Source organism: Molossus molossus, unplaced genomic scaffold, assembly GCF_014108415.1.
Source record: "Molossus molossus isolate mMolMol1 unplaced genomic scaffold, mMolMol1.p scaffold_m16_p_4, whole genome shotgun sequence".
NCBI classification, from domain to species: Eukaryota; Metazoa; Chordata; class Mammalia; order Chiroptera; family Molossidae; genus Molossus; species Molossus molossus.
In genome coordinates, this window is record NW_023425377.1 from 21,139,448 (window position 1) to 21,157,677 (window position 18,230).

At 40.7% G+C, this 18,230-nt stretch overlaps 1 protein-coding gene across 1 annotated transcript; it reads left to right on the plus strand.

Moving 5' to 3' along the window:
- The first annotated feature begins 335 nt into the window (after nt 1-335).
- On the plus strand, nt 336-13,519 carry NMUR2 (neuromedin U receptor 2). Its single transcript, XM_036241272.1, has 4 exons — nt 336-1,108; nt 6,969-7,053; nt 9,709-9,834; nt 13,238-13,519. The coding sequence occupies exons 1-4, from the start codon at nt 383-385 to the stop codon at nt 13,510-13,512; spliced, it is 1,212 nt and encodes a 403-aa protein (XP_036097165.1). The 5' UTR covers nt 336-382; the 3' UTR covers nt 13,513-13,519.
- The last annotated feature ends 4,711 nt before the right edge of the window (nt 13,520-18,230 follow it).

Sequence of the window (18,230 nt, forward strand, 5' to 3'; positions counted from 1 at the left end):
ATTTCTACCCAGAGTCCCACAACTTTGCAAAATGCGCTGCTTATAGTGCCCACACCTTATTTAAGTCAGTGTCGCGTCTGGGTCAGCTGTTTTGTCAGCTCCTTGCAGTTCAGAGAAATGTCTCCCCAACTCCTCTCCAGCTCCCTGCACAGAAAGCCAGCAAGCTCAACCCCTGCTGTCCTGAATCTGCCTGACACACGCTCATTGGCCCACAGCCTCTGGAGGGGCGGGGCTTCTGTCTCTCGGGGGCTCTTCAAAAGAGATCCTTGCAGAAGCACTCACCCTCTCCCGCCTCCTACACTGGGTCTGTGCTTTCTCTTTCCTTTTTAGCTCATCTTGGGGCAGAGGCTCATACCAGAGGAAGTGCAGGTCTCGGATTTTAATGTCAGTGATGGAAAAATATGAGAATATTTCCTGGATCCCCCAGCAGGAACTGGAAGATCCACTCAAGAAATACCTGAACAGCACAGAGGACTACCTGACCTTTCTCTGTGGGCCTCGGAGTAGCCACCTGTTCCTCCCGGTGACTGTGGTGTACTCCCTGATTTTTGTAGTTGGGGTCGCTGGCAATCTCCTGGTGTGCCTGGTGATTCTTCGGCACCAAACTATGAAGACTCCCACCAACTACTACCTCTTCAGTTTGGCTGTGTCAGACCTCCTGGTCCTGCTCCTTGGAATGCCCCTGGAAGTCTATGAGATGTGGCGTAACTACCCCTTCCTGTTTGGGCCCCTGGGCTGCTATTTCAAGACCGCCCTCTTTGAGACTGTGTGCTTCGCCTCCATCCTCAGTGTCACCACCGTCAGCGTGGAGCGCTACGTGGCCATCCTCCACCCTTTCCGTGCCAAGCTGGAGAGCACCAGGCGGAGGGCCCTCAGGGTCCTGGGCATCGTCTGGGTCTTCTCTGTTCTCTTCTCTCTGCCCAACACCAGCCTCCACGGCATCAAGCTCCACTACTTCCCCAATGGGTCTTTGGTGCCGGGCTCTGCTACCTGTACGGTCATCAAACCCATGTGGATCTATAATTTCATCATCCAGGTCACCTCCTTCCTCTTCTACATTCTCCCCATGACTGTCATCACTGTCCTCTACTACCTCATGGGGCTCAGAGTGAGTATCCAACTGGCTGGCTTAGGGCAGCCTCCCTTTGTTTGTCACCAACTCAACGTTTTTTAAGAAAAACTTAGAATTGGAGAAATTCAGAATTGGAAGGGAGTTAAGCTCAGAGGGGAAACCCAGAAGTTAAAGGACTTGCCTCAGTTAGACAAACAGTACCCACAACTATAAATTATTTCCTTTAATTCACCTTTGATACTCTTCCCTGTAGACCTGTGGTTCTCAAATCTAGGTGTTCCTACAAATCACCTAGAAACTTTACTATGGGTACCAATGTGCAGGTCCCTCCCCCGGGGAAATTCTGATTCAGTAGGTCTGAGGTGGAGCCTCATGTTAAATAGCATAGACTGTCACCCCTGGAGAGACTGTTTCATACCCTGCTGTCTTTTTCCTGCCCAGATCTATGGTCTGCATTGAAATTTTCCTCTGTACCAATGTGGTCTGAGTATAACAAACTCTCCCTCCCTGTTTTATACTCGAAGACAAATACAGGGTAGGGCAAAAAGTAGGTTTATTGATGTGAATATGCAAAACACAGAGTTTATTCTTGTATTGTTATTTATTAATTATTGTATTATTTTTCATACAAACAATTGCAAACCTACTTTTGCCCACCCTTGTATACAGTTTTACAATCAGACATTTTCCTGTGTTTTTTTTTTTTTTATTTTGATTGAAATATCAAGTTACAATGTAAAAATATGGCCTATGCTAGATCAACTTGGACTTCTGTTGAGAAGGTGAAGATTAGGAGATGTGGAAGTAAACAGAGTACCTAAAATAGAGCAGAAGACAGTGTGAATAAGAGATAGATGGGATTAATAAGAAATTAAAACTGAGTTTACAAAGTATCTTAGAATTAGAGGTTCCTTTCCTGTGTTCATAACAGTACATTGATTTCTTTCCTTTTTTTTTTTTTTCCTGGATCTAAATTGGTGGAGAGGAAGTGCTTTTGATGAGGGTCTAAGTAACTCTAGAACATTCCTTCCTAGTATACTCTGCACTCAGATTTACAGAGATGACATCTGACTGTGACAGTTTTAAACCCATTTAAGGAGGTGGCTTGTGCAGGAAACAGTCATGAGACCACTTAGAGTCTCAGGTCCGTAGCTCCCACATATGACTTTAGGCAAGCCACACAGTTGTCTTCAGGAATTACTTTTCACATTTATAAAATAAAAAGATCACATCAGATTATATGTAAGGCTCCTTATGGCTCTAACAGTCTGATTCCTTAAAAAAAAAAAAAGAGGAAAACAATCTGTGAGCAGGAGCAATGTGAGTTATAAGAAAAACAGAGCCAACAACACCTTCATGTCATATGCTTCAATATGGCTCTGACACCATGTATGATGTGACAATGAATATAGTCTCATATCACTGGTGGATACCTACTGGACTTAATGGCAAGGTTGAAGTAGGAACAAATTCTAAGTACACAGATGTCTGGACACAGCAGCAAATCTAATCAGGCAGAGAACTGTGTCATCTCCTCCTGGAGGGCTGGCCCCTATATTCCCAGAGACATATGTCTCCCCACCAGCTCACAATCAGGTCTTTAAAGTGCCGTGTGCATTTCACTTAGGGGAAAAAACTTCTGTGTGATTCCAAATACCATTATGAGAAATCTTCACCCCAAACCCCCACACTGATCAATACCATCTCATCCGACCCCAAACAATCACTTACCTTGAGTCAGTTTGCCAGAAATATTTAATTTCGAGTAGGAAACTCATACTTCAACCCCCCTTTTACACCAATTGCTTTGAGTTCCATTTTGTTTTGTTGTCATGAGTCTACAGCTACCTTGTTTCAGGAGCTCAGTGACAGTTCAGACAATAGGTTAGAAACAAGCCCAGTTTGCTTTGTGAATGTAATGCAATTTCCAGCATCCTGTTCTCCCAAAGGACACAAGGAAGGAATTCTCTGCTTAGAAATTCATTCCTAGAGGAATTTAAAGATCTCTAGACTGAAGTCAGGAGATAGGTCTAGTCCGTGTCATTGGCCTCCAGGCCTTTGTACATGATGTACCTTTTGCTATATCTTTGCCTGAAATGTTCCTACCATCTACCACTACAACCCATTTTGCCTTTTTAACTCTCACTTACCCTTTAAATCATACTTCACTCACACTTCCTCAGGGAAGCTCTCCCTGATTCCCTTTCAACGCCTGGACCTTATGTAGGTGCTCATGGCTCCTGGTGATTTATCTTCCTAAAATGCTGTACTTGCCCTGGCCGGTTTGGCTCAGCGGTTGGAGCGTCGGCCTGCGGTACAGAGAGACCCGGGTTCGGTTTCCACTAAGGGCACGTACCTCGATTGCAGTTTGTCCCTGGCCCTGGTTGGTCATGTGGGTGGCAGCCACTCGATGTGTCCCTTCACATCGATGTTTCTCTCTCTCTCTCTTCCTCTCTCTCCCTCCCATTCTATCTGAACAAAAAATGGAAAAATGTCCTCGGGTGAGGATAAAATGCTGTACTTGAGGCCCAGCTGGTGTGGCTCAGTGTTTGAGCATTGACCCATGCACCAAGAGGTTGCCAGTTCAATTCCCGGTCAGAGCACATGTCCAGGTTGTGAGTCAAATCTCCAGTGGGGGGCATGCAGGAGGCGGCCAGTCGATGTTCTCTCTCATCGATGTTTCTATCTCTCTCTTCCTCTCTCTCTCTAAAATCAATAAAGAAAAAAAAAATTTTTTTAATGCTGTACTTGGGGATGCCTTCATATCTTTCTCTCCAACTAGACTGTAAGATGAATGAATGAATGAAGTTAAATTATTCCCCTCATTGCTAAACTTTAGCTTCTCTGCCTTCAAAACAAGAGACTTGGAAACATTTTCTCAAAAGGCCTTTTTGATCTAAGAGATTTTAAAGAGACTTAAGCAACTCTGAGGATTATTGTTATTGATTCTCTTGGCCAATCTAAAGTTATGATAGACTCCGGGACCCACTGCCTTCAGACGGCAGAATACCAAAGCTGGATGTAATCCCAGGACCAGGGAAGAAAGAAAAGAGCCACGTGCTACTCAAAGCTGAGCAGTCAGTGCTGATTTATTCCGGGGCACAAGTCTCCACTGCGCTGCTCTCCAAATTTCAAACATGATAAAGGTGGAAAAGAGACCATCCCAGGGCAAGTTCCGCCCATCTGGGAGGAAGTTCTATGGGAGCTCTCACAAACTCTGCGTGTCTCCTGCGTGTAGCAGTGATGCTGGAGTTGAAGAGCAGGCATTATGAATTGTAGCAGAATTCAGACATGCCAAAGAGAGTTGGACTGACTTGTTTTTAAATAAAAAATTTTGTTCAGATTGTAGAGATATTTACACAAAAGCTATGATTATATCTTGATATTCTGAAGCTTGGTCTCCACAACTATATAAATGAACAGCTGGTGGAATTAGAAACTTGAGTAGATTTAATTGGAGATGAATGAGTAAGATTTGTAGCTTGAGACACAGCTCCTACCTTAAACACCAATGTGTTTCTTCTCAGCGCATCTGGCTGCTGCTTTGTATGAGCACAAGCACTGCTTGTGGGTGAGTAGTACCATGAGAAGGAGAACTTCTAGAAGGGGTTTAGCAATCCACAGGAGTAGGCCCACAGATATAAATAACTCTTTCATCAGAAATCAGTGTTTATTATGTCTTTTGGGTTGACTCAGGACAATGGTACATAACGTACTAGGTATCACGCGCCAGGCATTTTCTGTTTTACTATTATAACATCTTCCCGCCTTATTTTCCTCCCATCTATTCCTAATCACTGCACAATATTTTCCCCCTATTTCTTTCCAAGTTCTAGGTGACTCTGAAGGAGCAAATATCACAGGAACTTTAATCTCTCACTTTGTGAAGACATAGGCATATGTGAAAAGCATCAATGTACTCAAGAGACAGATGGCCAGGTTTGTCAATCACCCAAGTGCATGCCTTAGGATTAATGTGGTCCGGAGAGCTACCTGACTTCTAGGAACTTCTGAGTTTGTTAGGAAGATGGAATATTAAATTTTCAGACTTTGCAAGCAACTTTTAATGATCTCTTTTCTAAGTTTTATTGAATTTTAAATATCTTTTTTGAAATATAATGTAAAAAAATGTCATCCAGCCCAGGAAGCTGACTGATTCTTAGAGCAGTTTGTTTCATTGTTACCTATAACCACACCAATTTCTTCTTTAGCTTGAATTGGAATATATCTCCTTAAAACTCAATAAATTGGTCCTAATTAACACTAAAACTATATAAACTAAGTTGGCCCTTGTCTGTTCATCAGGACTTTATACCCCAACTCAATCTGTCAAAACAGGAAGGGGAGTCTAGACCTGAAAAATCCAGAGGTAGAGTTAACTCTTGGTGAAAACTATTCCAGTAAAACACAATATCACTGGGACCTAGCTTTACTTCTGTTCCTTTGCTCTTGTTTTGATAATGCTTGTTTCAACCTCAGGATCTACACAGTGGCTCCTTGGTGGCCCCAGCACTTTCTCATGGTGGAAAAAAATAGAGCTGTTGTAATTGCAGACCTCACATGCAGAGAACAAGAAGGGCTCCCTCTGGCTGACCCAATAGAAGAGAGATGAAACTTTCATTCCTAGAAGTATAACAAACATCTGAACTCTACTTGGCCCCAATTATCCAATTACTGTGACTGAAGGATAGTAGCTAAGTTATGTAGGGACTACACCTAGAGCTGAAGATCGGATCATGTCCATCCACATTAATGACTAAGAATGATAAAGGAGTAAATTCCCTAGGGGAAAACTAGTGTACCATTTGGTAAGAGAAGAGGAGAATACATTCTAGAGAACCAATTGGCAGATATAAACTATACTATTTTCTAGATGTATGATGGTAGTTTATCAGGCGTCCTTATGGCTTCCTTTATCTGTCTGACTATCCCCACAAACTAAAAATATATAAATTAAAGATAGAGAAAATTCCACAACTAGATAAATGGTGTAGACCTTCAGTGCTAAGGGAGTTCACAGGAAGGACAGAACAGGGGCAACACTGGCCATCAGAATCCTCCAGGAGTAGGTGGGACTTATCAAGCATGAAAGGTTGGATGCACAGGCAGCATTAACACTAGAAATTTTCAGATGCTACTTGAAGAATCACCACATCTTCCAACGAGGATGAGTATTTGTAACTTCTAGACTCAGAAACATATGCACTCTTACAAGTAATATTAGTTAAGTAGAATTTCCCAAATTGTGCTTTTCAAGATGGTACTAGGTATTCCACTAAAAGTGATTTGTGAAAGATATTGTTTAGTCAGAGAAGTACCATCCCCCTTGAGGCTGGGGTGAGAGATGTAGGGTGTGGAAGGTGGGCTTGGGGGAAGGGTGATACATTATTCCCTAAGAACATTCATAATGTCCATTAGCATATTAAAGGATCTGAGAAGACCCACAATGAAGACTATAGACTTCATAAAACAGAAATAATACTGCCTATCTACCGCATAGCAGAGGGAGTACATTCTAACAGATGCCTAATAATTATTGAATGAATGAATGAATGAATGAATGAATGAAAAAGCCTATCTAACATTTTTTACTTCATAATTTCATATTTTCCATGGAATACCTATTAACATACTATATATAAGAAGGGTTGTACAGAATGGCAGGTGATAAATGGTTGCACTGCACATTGGCCACATCCATCTGTCCAGTTGAGTTAGATGACCTGGATCCAACTCCACCTCCAACTTATTGTTCAACTTCGACAAATTCTTACATTTATTTTAAGTCCCAGTTTTTTTTTTGTCTGCAAAATGAGTGTTGGAGTTACACTTTTCGGATCTTAACAAAAGAAAAAAGTGTTTTCTTTCTTAACATTTATTTCCACTTCCCTTGCAGCTAAAGAAAGACCAAACCCTCGAGGCAAATGAAATAACTGCAAATATTCAAAGACCCTCTAGAAAATCAGTCACCAAAATGCTATGTAAGTCTCCAATTTTGTTTTTCTTTCTTTGTCGTTTGTTTGTTTGTGTTTATAAAAGCAAAAGAGTTGCATTTGGTATTGAGAAAGTGCTTCTAGGATCAGAATCAAAATTTTCCTGAAGGGTAGTACCATGGTCTGATCTTCCATGGCTTACTCAAGTTTCTAGGAGTTGTTTGTTTTCTATTTCCATTTTCAACACTCAAAACAACACACTAAATTGCATCTACTGTAATACACTGTGTGGTGTTTGGCAAATCACATCCACTCCCTGAGCTTTTGAGCATCTCTTTCCTCCTCTAAAATAAGAAGGTGCTTTTTAACTTATTTTGGTATGAATTTATTTAAAAATATGATGAAAGCTATCAATGGTACATTCAGAAAATGTACAAATGCACATACACAAGATATTTTCAAACTCATTTCAGCCATTCTTGGACTTTATGAAATCTTTAACTCCAGATTAAGAACAACTGTCCAGCTCTGGCAGGTTTTTCTCAGTGGTTAGAGTCATCCCACAGACCTAAGGGTCACAGGTTTGATTCCCTGTCAAGGGCACATAGCTGGGTTGCAGGTTTGATCTCTGGCCCAGGTGAGGGTCATGCAGGAGGCAACCAATCGATGTGTCTCTCTCACACTGATGTTTCTCTCTCCTTCCCTGCCTCCTCACCTCACTTCCTTTCTATCTAAAAATCAATGGAAAAATACTCTTGGGTGAGATTTAACAACAACCAAAAAAAAAAAAAAAAAAAAGAGTAATTCAAGAATAAATACTTCTACAAAGTCATTCCACTTATGACATTGCATGATTTATACATAAAAAGTACACCCTTTTGTAGAGATAAGATATTTAAAATAGCCCAGCTAGTGTGGCTCACTGGTTGAGCAATGACTCAGGCACCAAGAGGTCACTGGTTCGATTCTCAATCAGGGCACATGCCCAGGTTGTGAGCTCAGTCCCCAGTGGGGGGCATGCAGGAGGTGACCAATCGATGTTCTCTCTCATCAATGTTTCTCTCTCTCTCCCTCTTTCTTCTTCTAAAATCAATAAAGAAAAAAAAATTTTAAGATATTTAAAAAATATATATCCAGGCACTGTTCTACACTCTCCCAAAAGAATGTGATAAAAGTATTTGATCCAGCACTAACAGGAGGTTTATGGTATACTTTCCAAGTCGAAACCCAAGGTTTGGAATAAGTCCTCCAGGCTAATTTGTATAGGAAACACCATAACTATGTGGTGTTTATGAACAAAAAAAAAACCCGTGTAAGTCACCAAAGTTTGTCATTTTGACTCTAATAGGCATCGCCTTGGAACTGTTTTAGCCCCTGCTGGCACTGGACTTTCTCTGTTAAGAAGTCTTGTGTCTTCATTATTTCTCCCCTTTCTCCTTGATTGTAATCTCCTCTCACAAAAGGACCTGAAGTACATTCACACTAAAGTCACAATGATGAAATATACTGTAAAGCATTTGCCTTTGGCGGGGAGAGTTCACTTTTAAAAGCAATTAAAATTTTAATTAGAGGGAATTGTAGTCAGTACTGAGCAGATTAGACTTTTTCATGGAGGGGTAAACTCAGAAGAAACCTCCAGATATTCCTGAAACCACACCACACAGGCAAATAAGTTACTCTGAATGCAGTTTAATGCCACCAGGAAATATATGTGCTATTGACTATGGAAACCTCAAATTTCTCACAAGTACAGAGAACTGCACAGTAAACACCAGTGTACCCATTACCCAGCCTCAAACATGATTAACTCAGCTAATCTTGTATTTCATCTATATCCCTGTCTCTCCCCTCACAGCTACAAGATTATCTTGAAGCAAATCTCAAGCAACATATTTTGGGAAAGGAAAGTATTTCATAACAGAAGAGAAAAAATACATATTTATATCTGTGGAGATTAAATGCCCCAAAGAATAACTATAGTAGGACCAATTGCTGTCTTGGGAGCTGAAAAATAAGAAACTAGAGGTACAACTTCCTGTGACTCTATAATTATTTCAAAATAAAAAGTAAAAACAAATAAAAATAAACTGGGAGTAATTCTGGACTCTAGAAATATCTAATGTAATAGACACATCCCCATCCCAGTCAAAAGATGCTTGTAAAGCAGTATTATAGTTACCATTGTTCACTTTCTCTCTCTCCTCCCCCACCCCTTACAGAATTTTAAGTGATTAGATTCAGAGAAGCTTTTGATTCTTTCTAGAGTAACAAGATAAATTCATACTATATTGAATAGTTTGTTATTAACCTATGACTTTAAAGAACACCAGTTGCTTGAACCCAACCATTTTATTGATATAACCAATTTAGGTGGCTGCAACAGTCTACTTGCAACATAATTTATTTTCCACAATAGAATGTTTTCAGAATAAATGCAATACTATTTTGAATGTTCTAAAGGAGACTTACATTGTGTAAGAAGTCTTGTACAATCATATGGGACACAGATCCTAAATCCTATACAATTCATTCTTATGTTTAAATATTTTATGTAGAGGCTCTTCAAGACCTACATAGTCTATAACAATTATGACTTAACAAAGTTGGAGCGGGGATGTTAGAAGGAATGGATGGACTCATTGGGCATTTGATACCTATCCTCGCTTCACTGCCTTTTGCTCTCCATGCATCATTCTTTTTCAGTTGTCTTGGTGTTAGTGTTTGCTATCTGCTGGACCCCGTTCCACATTGACCGGCTCTTCTTCAGCTTTGTGGAGGAGTGGACTGAATCCCTGGCTGCCGTGTTCAATCTCATCCATGTGGTGTCAGGTAAAACCGTAGCTCCTTCGGTTCATCACAAGTATCGGGGTAATTGCAGCTTCTTCATTTGCTTAGAGCAGAAGGTTCCGTCTGGATATATTGATTTATCATGGGAACCTGCCATACTATGGGAAGACACTGGATTTTTATTTTATTTAAATATCGATTAGGTATATTACTGGTCCAAAAGAAATATACCAGATTACTGCTTTAGATGCTACCTTATGGAAAACCTCAACACTAAACATGATTATTTTTATTTTATTTTTTTAGTCCTCACCCGAGGACATTTTTTTTTTTTTTTTTTTTTGATATTTTGTTCAGATAGAGTGGGAGGGAGAGAGAGAGAGAGAAACATGGATGTGAAAGGGACACATCGAGTGGTTGCCACCCACACGACCCAACCAGGGCCGGGAACAAACTGCAACCGAGGCACATGCCCTTAGCGGGAACCGAGCCCGGGTCTCTCCGGACTGCAGGCCGATGCTCTAACCACTGAGCCAAACTGGCCAGGGCTAAACATGATTATTAAAGCAGGAAAATGGGCTAAGGAGTGATTTCTTTGGTTTTCTTTCTAATGGCCACATGACTGAATTAGTTCTTATTTTTTAAACATCCGTGTCCCTGAAATCCTGTATTGTTTTCAGCAATGTTGGATTCTCATGAAAGCCAACCAACGGGCATTATTGATGGTGCATCAGGGTCTGCCTTTAGGTTACTTTAATGCTGCTTATTGAAGGTACCATAGCATATGGTGGACACAGGGGTGGAAAGTCACTAAGTCAGAGAACCTGGATTTGCATCTTGCTTCCACCATGCTATTCTGAACAACATGGCTTCCCTTACGCCAAAGCTTTCTCAACTATAAAATAGCAATAATGCCTGCTCTATACAAACCATGGGCTAATGGTCAGAAGCAAAGAAAAGATCAGCTACTAAGAAGCTTTTATGCTGCAAAATGCTATATGCCTTTCTATAATCATCACAATAAAGTTATTGAGTACCTACTATCATCACCATTTTACTGTTGAAGAAATGATTCCACAGGAAAGAAAGGACTTGCCCAAAGGCCCATGACTGGCAAACAGGGCTGGGGCTAAGTCATCTAACTTCAAGTTCAGAGTTCTTTTGCCTAAAATGGAACAGAAATGGCCACAGAGGTCCCTCTTTCTCAGCCAGTGTGTCTGTTAGCCTTAGGTTCAGACCACTTCGGTCCCTCTGCCAGTCATCAGCTGGTTCAGAGAGCAAAGATAAGATCAATTTGTGCAAATTAAGCTCCAAATTGTGCACAGAGCAAAAACAATAGCATTCATATGTATATTGAATACCATGTATACTATTTTGTTTCTACACCCTCATTTTGTATTAAGCAGGCCTTGTGTACATCTTACATCTGCACACCAGAACTTTCTGCCATGTTAAACTATGTATTTAGTTTAATTTAGCAAAATCTCAAAATTATTTACAGCTCTTATCATCACGGTTAATCTGAGAAAAAATTGGATGGTTTAAATAAATTGGAAAGCACTGCAAGATCACTCGAGACTTAACTGGTTGACGATACCTCTCCAAATACATCAAGACAATCATTTTAAGACTTCCAAATTTTGGCATTTATAACATTTTCCTATTACGATATCCTCTCTCCCTCCCCTACAATACCATCCAGCTGAGACCTTGAGTGCTACCGGAAATGCCCCTAACCTGCCTTTTGATCCTCAAGTTATAGTATCTCCAGTCATTGACCATATGCTTGTCAAACTGGTTGACTGGAGAGTTCTGCACATTCTGTATTATTCCTGAGAAATATAACCACTCTTTTTCTTTTTTAAATCCTCACCCAAGGGTATTTTTCCATTTATTTCCAGACAGAGTGGGCGGGAGAGACACAGAGAGAGAAACATTGATGTGAGAGAGACACATCAATTGGTTGCCTCCCACATGACCCCGACCAGGGCCAGGGACTGAACTGCAACCAAGGTACGTGCCCTTGACCAGAATCAAACCTGCAACTCTTTGGTTCACAGGCCTATGGTCTAACTGCTGAGGCAACCCGGCAGGGCAATATAACCATTCTTGCATCTGAACATTGTGTGTGCTATGCCTTCTCCCTTCAGTACTCTCTCCTCTCCTCCCCAACCATCTCCTACCCATTTCAGGATCTGACTAGAATCCTATTACCCCTGTTAAATCTTTCATAATCAGCATACTCCTTGTATGTATGCCATTGTGTGAATTTCCATAGCATGACTGTTGGTATCACATATTTTGCTCTTAACAGATCTTTTTTGGTATTGTCCTATTATTAATAATTGATGTTAGGCAGAGATCTTGCCTCTGTAATACTGTTCCAAGTCCTTGGAAAACAGTTTAAATCCATGACCTTCTAATGTACCTCCAAAGTTCCTGGGCACATAATAAGAGTTCAATTAATATTTATTTATTGAATGAATTAACAGTTCATAGAAATTTTTTCCTTCTATAGTCCTTTCTTACCAATTCTGTGCACAGGGCACAGGGCACTCTCAATGTCCTGAAACAAATAAATGAGGACAATGATGAACATGTCGATGACAGCACCTATCACTTGCTCTCTGTTCTCAGCCCCACTGTGGATAGCATCTCAACTTTTTCCTCACAGTAATCCAGGGAGATGAGTTAGGCTTGAGTTATCATTCCCATTTTACAGAGAAAAACAAAACAAAAACGGAAGTGCCAACTATAAGGTCACGGAATAAGCAAGGGCCAAGATAATAAACTAAGTCCTCTGATTTTCAACCTCAGGCTCCTCTTGGTCTTTGGGGTAACAAAGGATGAGCCTCTACCAAACAAGAAAGTGGCCGTGTGTGAGCATTTGGTGGAGAAAATAAATGGCAAAATGCAGTTATTTAATAAGGTTGAAAATTGGGTGGGAAGAACCATCGAAGGGAAAAGCTAAATAAGAGAGGGCATTGGGAAATACTTCTTTGAAGAAATATTAAGCATATAAGGAATCTCAGCAGGGATGAGGCCTTGACCGCTTTACCATTCCTCCATTACTTGCAAGTTTCAAATTATGGATTTAAGCACAACTCCAATGAGACAAAACATCTCTCTTCCTCTGATAGTTAAGCATCTCTCGTTAGTGCTGGGGGAACATGTTCTTTAATTAAACAAATGGGATCAAAGGAAGCTGCAGCACATCTTGGATAGATCCCTTGGCGACCTAAATTTTTTCAAGACTCTTTAATCTTTCTGTGTTTGATTCCTATGTACACTGTTGGTAAAGCATTTTGTATTCTCAATTAGAGTCTTGTATATATTATCACTTCCCAAAGAGACAATCACGGGGATTCTAGGCTTTGTTAAACATTTATGAGGCTCCCTAGCACGCCTCTCACTCAATTTCTCCTCATTAACCCCTGCATTGCAGGTGTCTTCTTCTACCTGAGCTCAGCTGTCAACCCCATCATCTATAACCTACTGTCTCACCGCTTCCAAGCAGCCTTCCGGAATGTGATCTCCCCTTCCTGCAAACAGTGGAACTCCCAGCATCACCCCCAAGGGCCACCTGCCCAGCGGAACATCTTCCTGACAGAATGTCACCTTATGGAGCTGACTGAAGAGGCGGGTCCCCATTTCCCTTGTCAGGTGTCCATCAGCAGCTCTCACCTCCCCACAGTGCTCTGTACAGGACAGACACCGTGACAGGAACTCTCAGAGTTGACATCCTCTCTGCCTTTGCACTCTGGGGAGGGACAGCCCATGACTTATGGTTTCTTATATGATATTCAGGATGTAAAATGGCTCTTAGAACTTGTACTGTAGATCCATTTCTGGGTGTGTGTTTTTAAACAAATGTGAAAATTGGCTACTTAATCTGGATCTAAAACCCACAACCTCCTGATTTTGAATTCTCTTTCCACTATCCTAACAGCCTGAAGCCCTTCCGCTGTTTTAAGAAAAGAACATGACATGCTTCGCAGGGCAACTATACTTTGAGTACTTTCTGCTCTCGGGAATGATTTGTCCTGAGTCATCCACAGTCTGAGTCAGGCTATCACTCTAACAACTAATGGTCCCTGTTAGCCACAGAAGGGAGACATGTACAGATAGTTTGAAGGGTCTATGTCCAAGTTCCTCCACAGCAAAGTGTTTATACCCTACTGCCTCTTATTCTCCCATTCTAAGGTGATGCCTTAGAGTCCTGAAAACTTTTACTTTAACAGTCCTCCAGATAACATGGGGATGCTCCTTACAACTATTATTCCCACCATCCCCATACTCAAACCATTACCAGTCAGTCCTCACCTGGAATGGGATCAGATACAAGTTAGAGAAGAATGGGATGAGGGAGAAGACTGTGGTGGAAGGTCACCAGAGACATAAACTATACCAAATACCAACTTGGTTGTTTTCATAATTTAGTCTAGACTTGGATTTCTAAAGTCTAATTTCACAAAAAAGACAGAAGTGTGGTCTACTACTATCTTGACGAAAAGACAAGTCAAATGGTAACTACTGGTTTCAAACCCATGACTTTCAGCTACTCAATCATGCATTACGTATATAACACTTTTCATGCATAATATGGGGGAAATCTACTTTCCTGACTCTTCTTCCATTATATCATCTCAACTAACATCTCCTATTGAAATTGTATTACCTGTTCTTCTTATGAAAATATGTCCCAATTTTCCCAGCTGTACATTTATTTGCTCCTAGAAGGCCCTCTTTATCTCCAACCTCCTCTGTTATCCTCCCCATCCTTCCATGTCCATCTCGGTGTGGTGCCTCCTCCAAGAGACCTTGCTTGATTTGAGTAGATGTGGTATCTGAATTTTCTGTCATTGTATGTCTCTTAAGCTTTTTCTTTACTCTGATTTGTATTTCTGTGAGTTATATTCTTGCTTTTTCCAGAATGTAAATTTAACAGAGATATGAGGTATCTTGTGTTCATTTTTGCTGTTGCTGGAACCCTGGTAACATACCTATTAACAATGGTAGGTGTTCAGTAAATATGTGGAAGGTGAGTTGATTTCACATTCTGATGTACTGAGCCAAACAACAGCTCCCACAGGAACCATGTTAAGAACCAGAGGACTCTGTCTCTGACACAGATACCCTGACCTCCATTGGCCATTTAATCAGCTGAGCTGATAATGGCACACCCGCGGTGTCTGTGGCGCAGCAGGTCCCTCCTAGTTCCAGGGTTTATGGATGCTGAGACATGCAAGTTCCAGCTTTTAGTCTCTGAATTTTCCCTAAATTGAATGAGCCATTCTACTGAAAAATGGGGGTCTTGGTCTCTGATGTCACCATTTCCTAACTGAACAGGCATCTTCAGAGTGATTCAATATTTTTTAAACCTCTTTGCTAATTATAAGCCAACTTTAATGAATCCAAATTCTCCAGTGATAATATATTTTGGTGAGCAGAATTCTCTGGTCATTTGTGGATTAAGTTGAAAACATTTGGCAAAACAAACCCTCACAAATGGAGGAGAAATGAGTTTCCTTCTTGCCTTTTAAAGTAGAGACATTCTTTTTTTAAATGTTTTTATTGACTTTTTTTTTAGAGAGAGCAGAAGGGAGAGAGAGATAGAAACATCAATGTAAGATGGAAACGTTGATCATCTGCCTCCTGCATGCCCCACACTGGGGATCAAGCCCACAACCCAGGCATCTGCTCTGACCAGGAATTGAACCGGGACCTCTCAGTCCATGAAATTTCACTCAATCCACTGAGCCTCAGTGGCCCAGCAGTAGAGACATTCTTGATGAAGATCTAGTAGGGTCATTATCTTACCATCAACTCCTAATGATCAGGATTAAAAATGCTGCTGTTATAGGTGGATGGGAAGAAAAAGAAACAATACTAAAATTGAAGCTAGTAATCTGGTTGCTTGATTAAAACTTTGCCCCCCCCCCATCATTTACATTTTTCTCCTAAAAATTTATACCTCTCAAATTAGCATTAACTCACTAATTCTTTCATCCAGCAGATCTTCACTTAGTACACATTAGGTGATGTGTACATGCCAGGTTGTGAATTTCCTCACCCTGAAAGTTTACATCTAGTAGAAGAGTTTGTTTTGGAAAACCATTACAGAATTCTTTAAATCTAATTGTGAAGTGTGCCTCAAAATACAAATACAACTGCTATGAAACTATATTTTAAAAGGTGTTTGGCTAAGTGAGGGGCAAGAGGCTTAATTATGCCTAGCTTTAAAGAAAGGGGGTGGGAACGTGAGTGTTAATTAAGGTGTTGTCTGTTTACACCCCCATACACATGCATATATATACATATAGGAAGTACAGTGATACCTCGGTTCTCGAACATAATTCGTTCCAGGAGGACGGTCGAGAACCGAATTGTTCGAGAACCGAAGCAATGAAACCCCCCAATAGGAAAGCGTGACTCCACAAAGCGTGACTCTCTCTCTGCATTCACACTGATGACACAAGCAAGGCGCGCTGGGCCGAATGAACGCCATTCGGCTCATCTCGGAAGTTCGAGTTCCAAATATTTGTTCGGATTCCGAGACAAAAGTTTCTCGAATCTCCATTTGGTCGAAAACCGAGGCGTTCGAGAACCGAGGTATCACTGTATATATTCCTTTTATTTATTTATTTATATTTTTAATCCTCACCCAAGGACATTTTTGCATTCATCTTCAGATAGAACGAGAGAGAGGGAGGAAGAGAGAGAGAGAATCATCAATGTGAGAGACACATGGACTGGCTGACACTCATACGACCCCAACAGGGGCCAGGGATAAACTGCAACCGCTATACGTGCCCTCAGCAGGAACCGAACCCCGGTCTCTCTGGACTGCGGGCCGATGCTCTAACCACTGAGCCAAACCGGCCAGGGCAGAAGTGTATATTTCAAAGTGGAAATTGAAATGTCACAAGCCCTAGAGGTAGTTTATATAATAGTTCACACCAAATTAGTAGAACAAAGGGAATGACTAAAACGGACATTTTTAATGCTGCTCAATAGTTGGCCTCATCATCCTCTCATGAATTCCTTGTGCTCTCCAAATTTTAGAATAATGATAGGTCAGTCAGATGGTAAACACGAGTTACAAAATGCTGGTAAATTAACTCTTCTGTAATGAGATAGTGACTTTTGAACTCTCCAGTAATTCACAGACTCGGTGAACTGAAACTCTGACATCCAGAAGGTCACTTGCCAAATTAGTTTCTCTAGCCCAAAGAGATAGCAGAGGTTCTTAATCTGAGACCTATGAACAAGTGGCAGGAGGTCACAGAACCCCCTGAACTTGTATTCATTATTATTAGTTTGTACTTTTTTTTTTTTCTTGGAGACAAGATTTATAGCTTTGATTAGCTTCTCAAAGCAGCTTATGACTTAAATTATTATAATCACTATTGTAAAGTGCCCTTAACAGTCATACATAAAGACACTCTCTTGATGGATGTGTTGTAGTTGAATGAAGGCATTGCAGAACAATTACAAGTTATCATTATTTGTAAGAATGCAGTATGGATAAGTACCAGCTGTTCAGAGGTGTGCTGGTGCCAGCTAGGACTGGTTTGCAAAATTGTGACATATATAGAAATTTCGAGAGCCTGTTGTCAAATGATTGATAGTTTAAAATCAGCCACAGTGGGAATACTTACACCATAGAAATTGGCCAACACCACATATCAGCACAGCACTAACTGTAATATGCTGGCAATGTGCCATCTGGCTATAATATGTGTGATTTATTTGTAGAATAGATGGACAAGAACACTGTTATAATTATAGACCACTTAAAATTGTGGTTAACTCATTGACAAAAACAGTCAATGGGCCAGATTTGGACTCAGAGGTAAAAGACAAAATAATCTAAAGCATGCTAATTATGACCTGAAGGCCTCATCAGCGTTTTATAATTAAGCTGGAGTGGAAGGATTACCCTCGGATACTGTCCATTAATATTAGTTCAGAAAATAGCAACGGAGCTACTTGTTATCTTCCCTATATATCTCACAGGATTCACTGTTAAAAAAAGGCAAAATGTCCACATTCTCTCTACTGGGCTGGAGACCTCATTTTTAAATGTGTGGAAATGTACTAGACAAACATTATAAGGAAGCTCAAGCATGTACTGAATTATGAACGCCAAGCAAAGGTTCAGCCCGTCCAAACAATCTATCCCCTCTCTCTACATCCCCTTGAGATCATTAAACCACATTTGAACTCTGCATCCAATATATGCATATGTTATACTCTGAAAACATTTTCTAGGTAATGTCAATGTTTGAAAGTTTTAACTAATCCACACCTGGCCTAGAATTGCTGCATTCACTTAAATTATACTATTGCCAGTGAAATCTATACATTGTGAGAAACATATACCATGAATTCAGTAGGCTGCAATGGTTAGACTGAGCAGGTTAAAAAAAAAACTA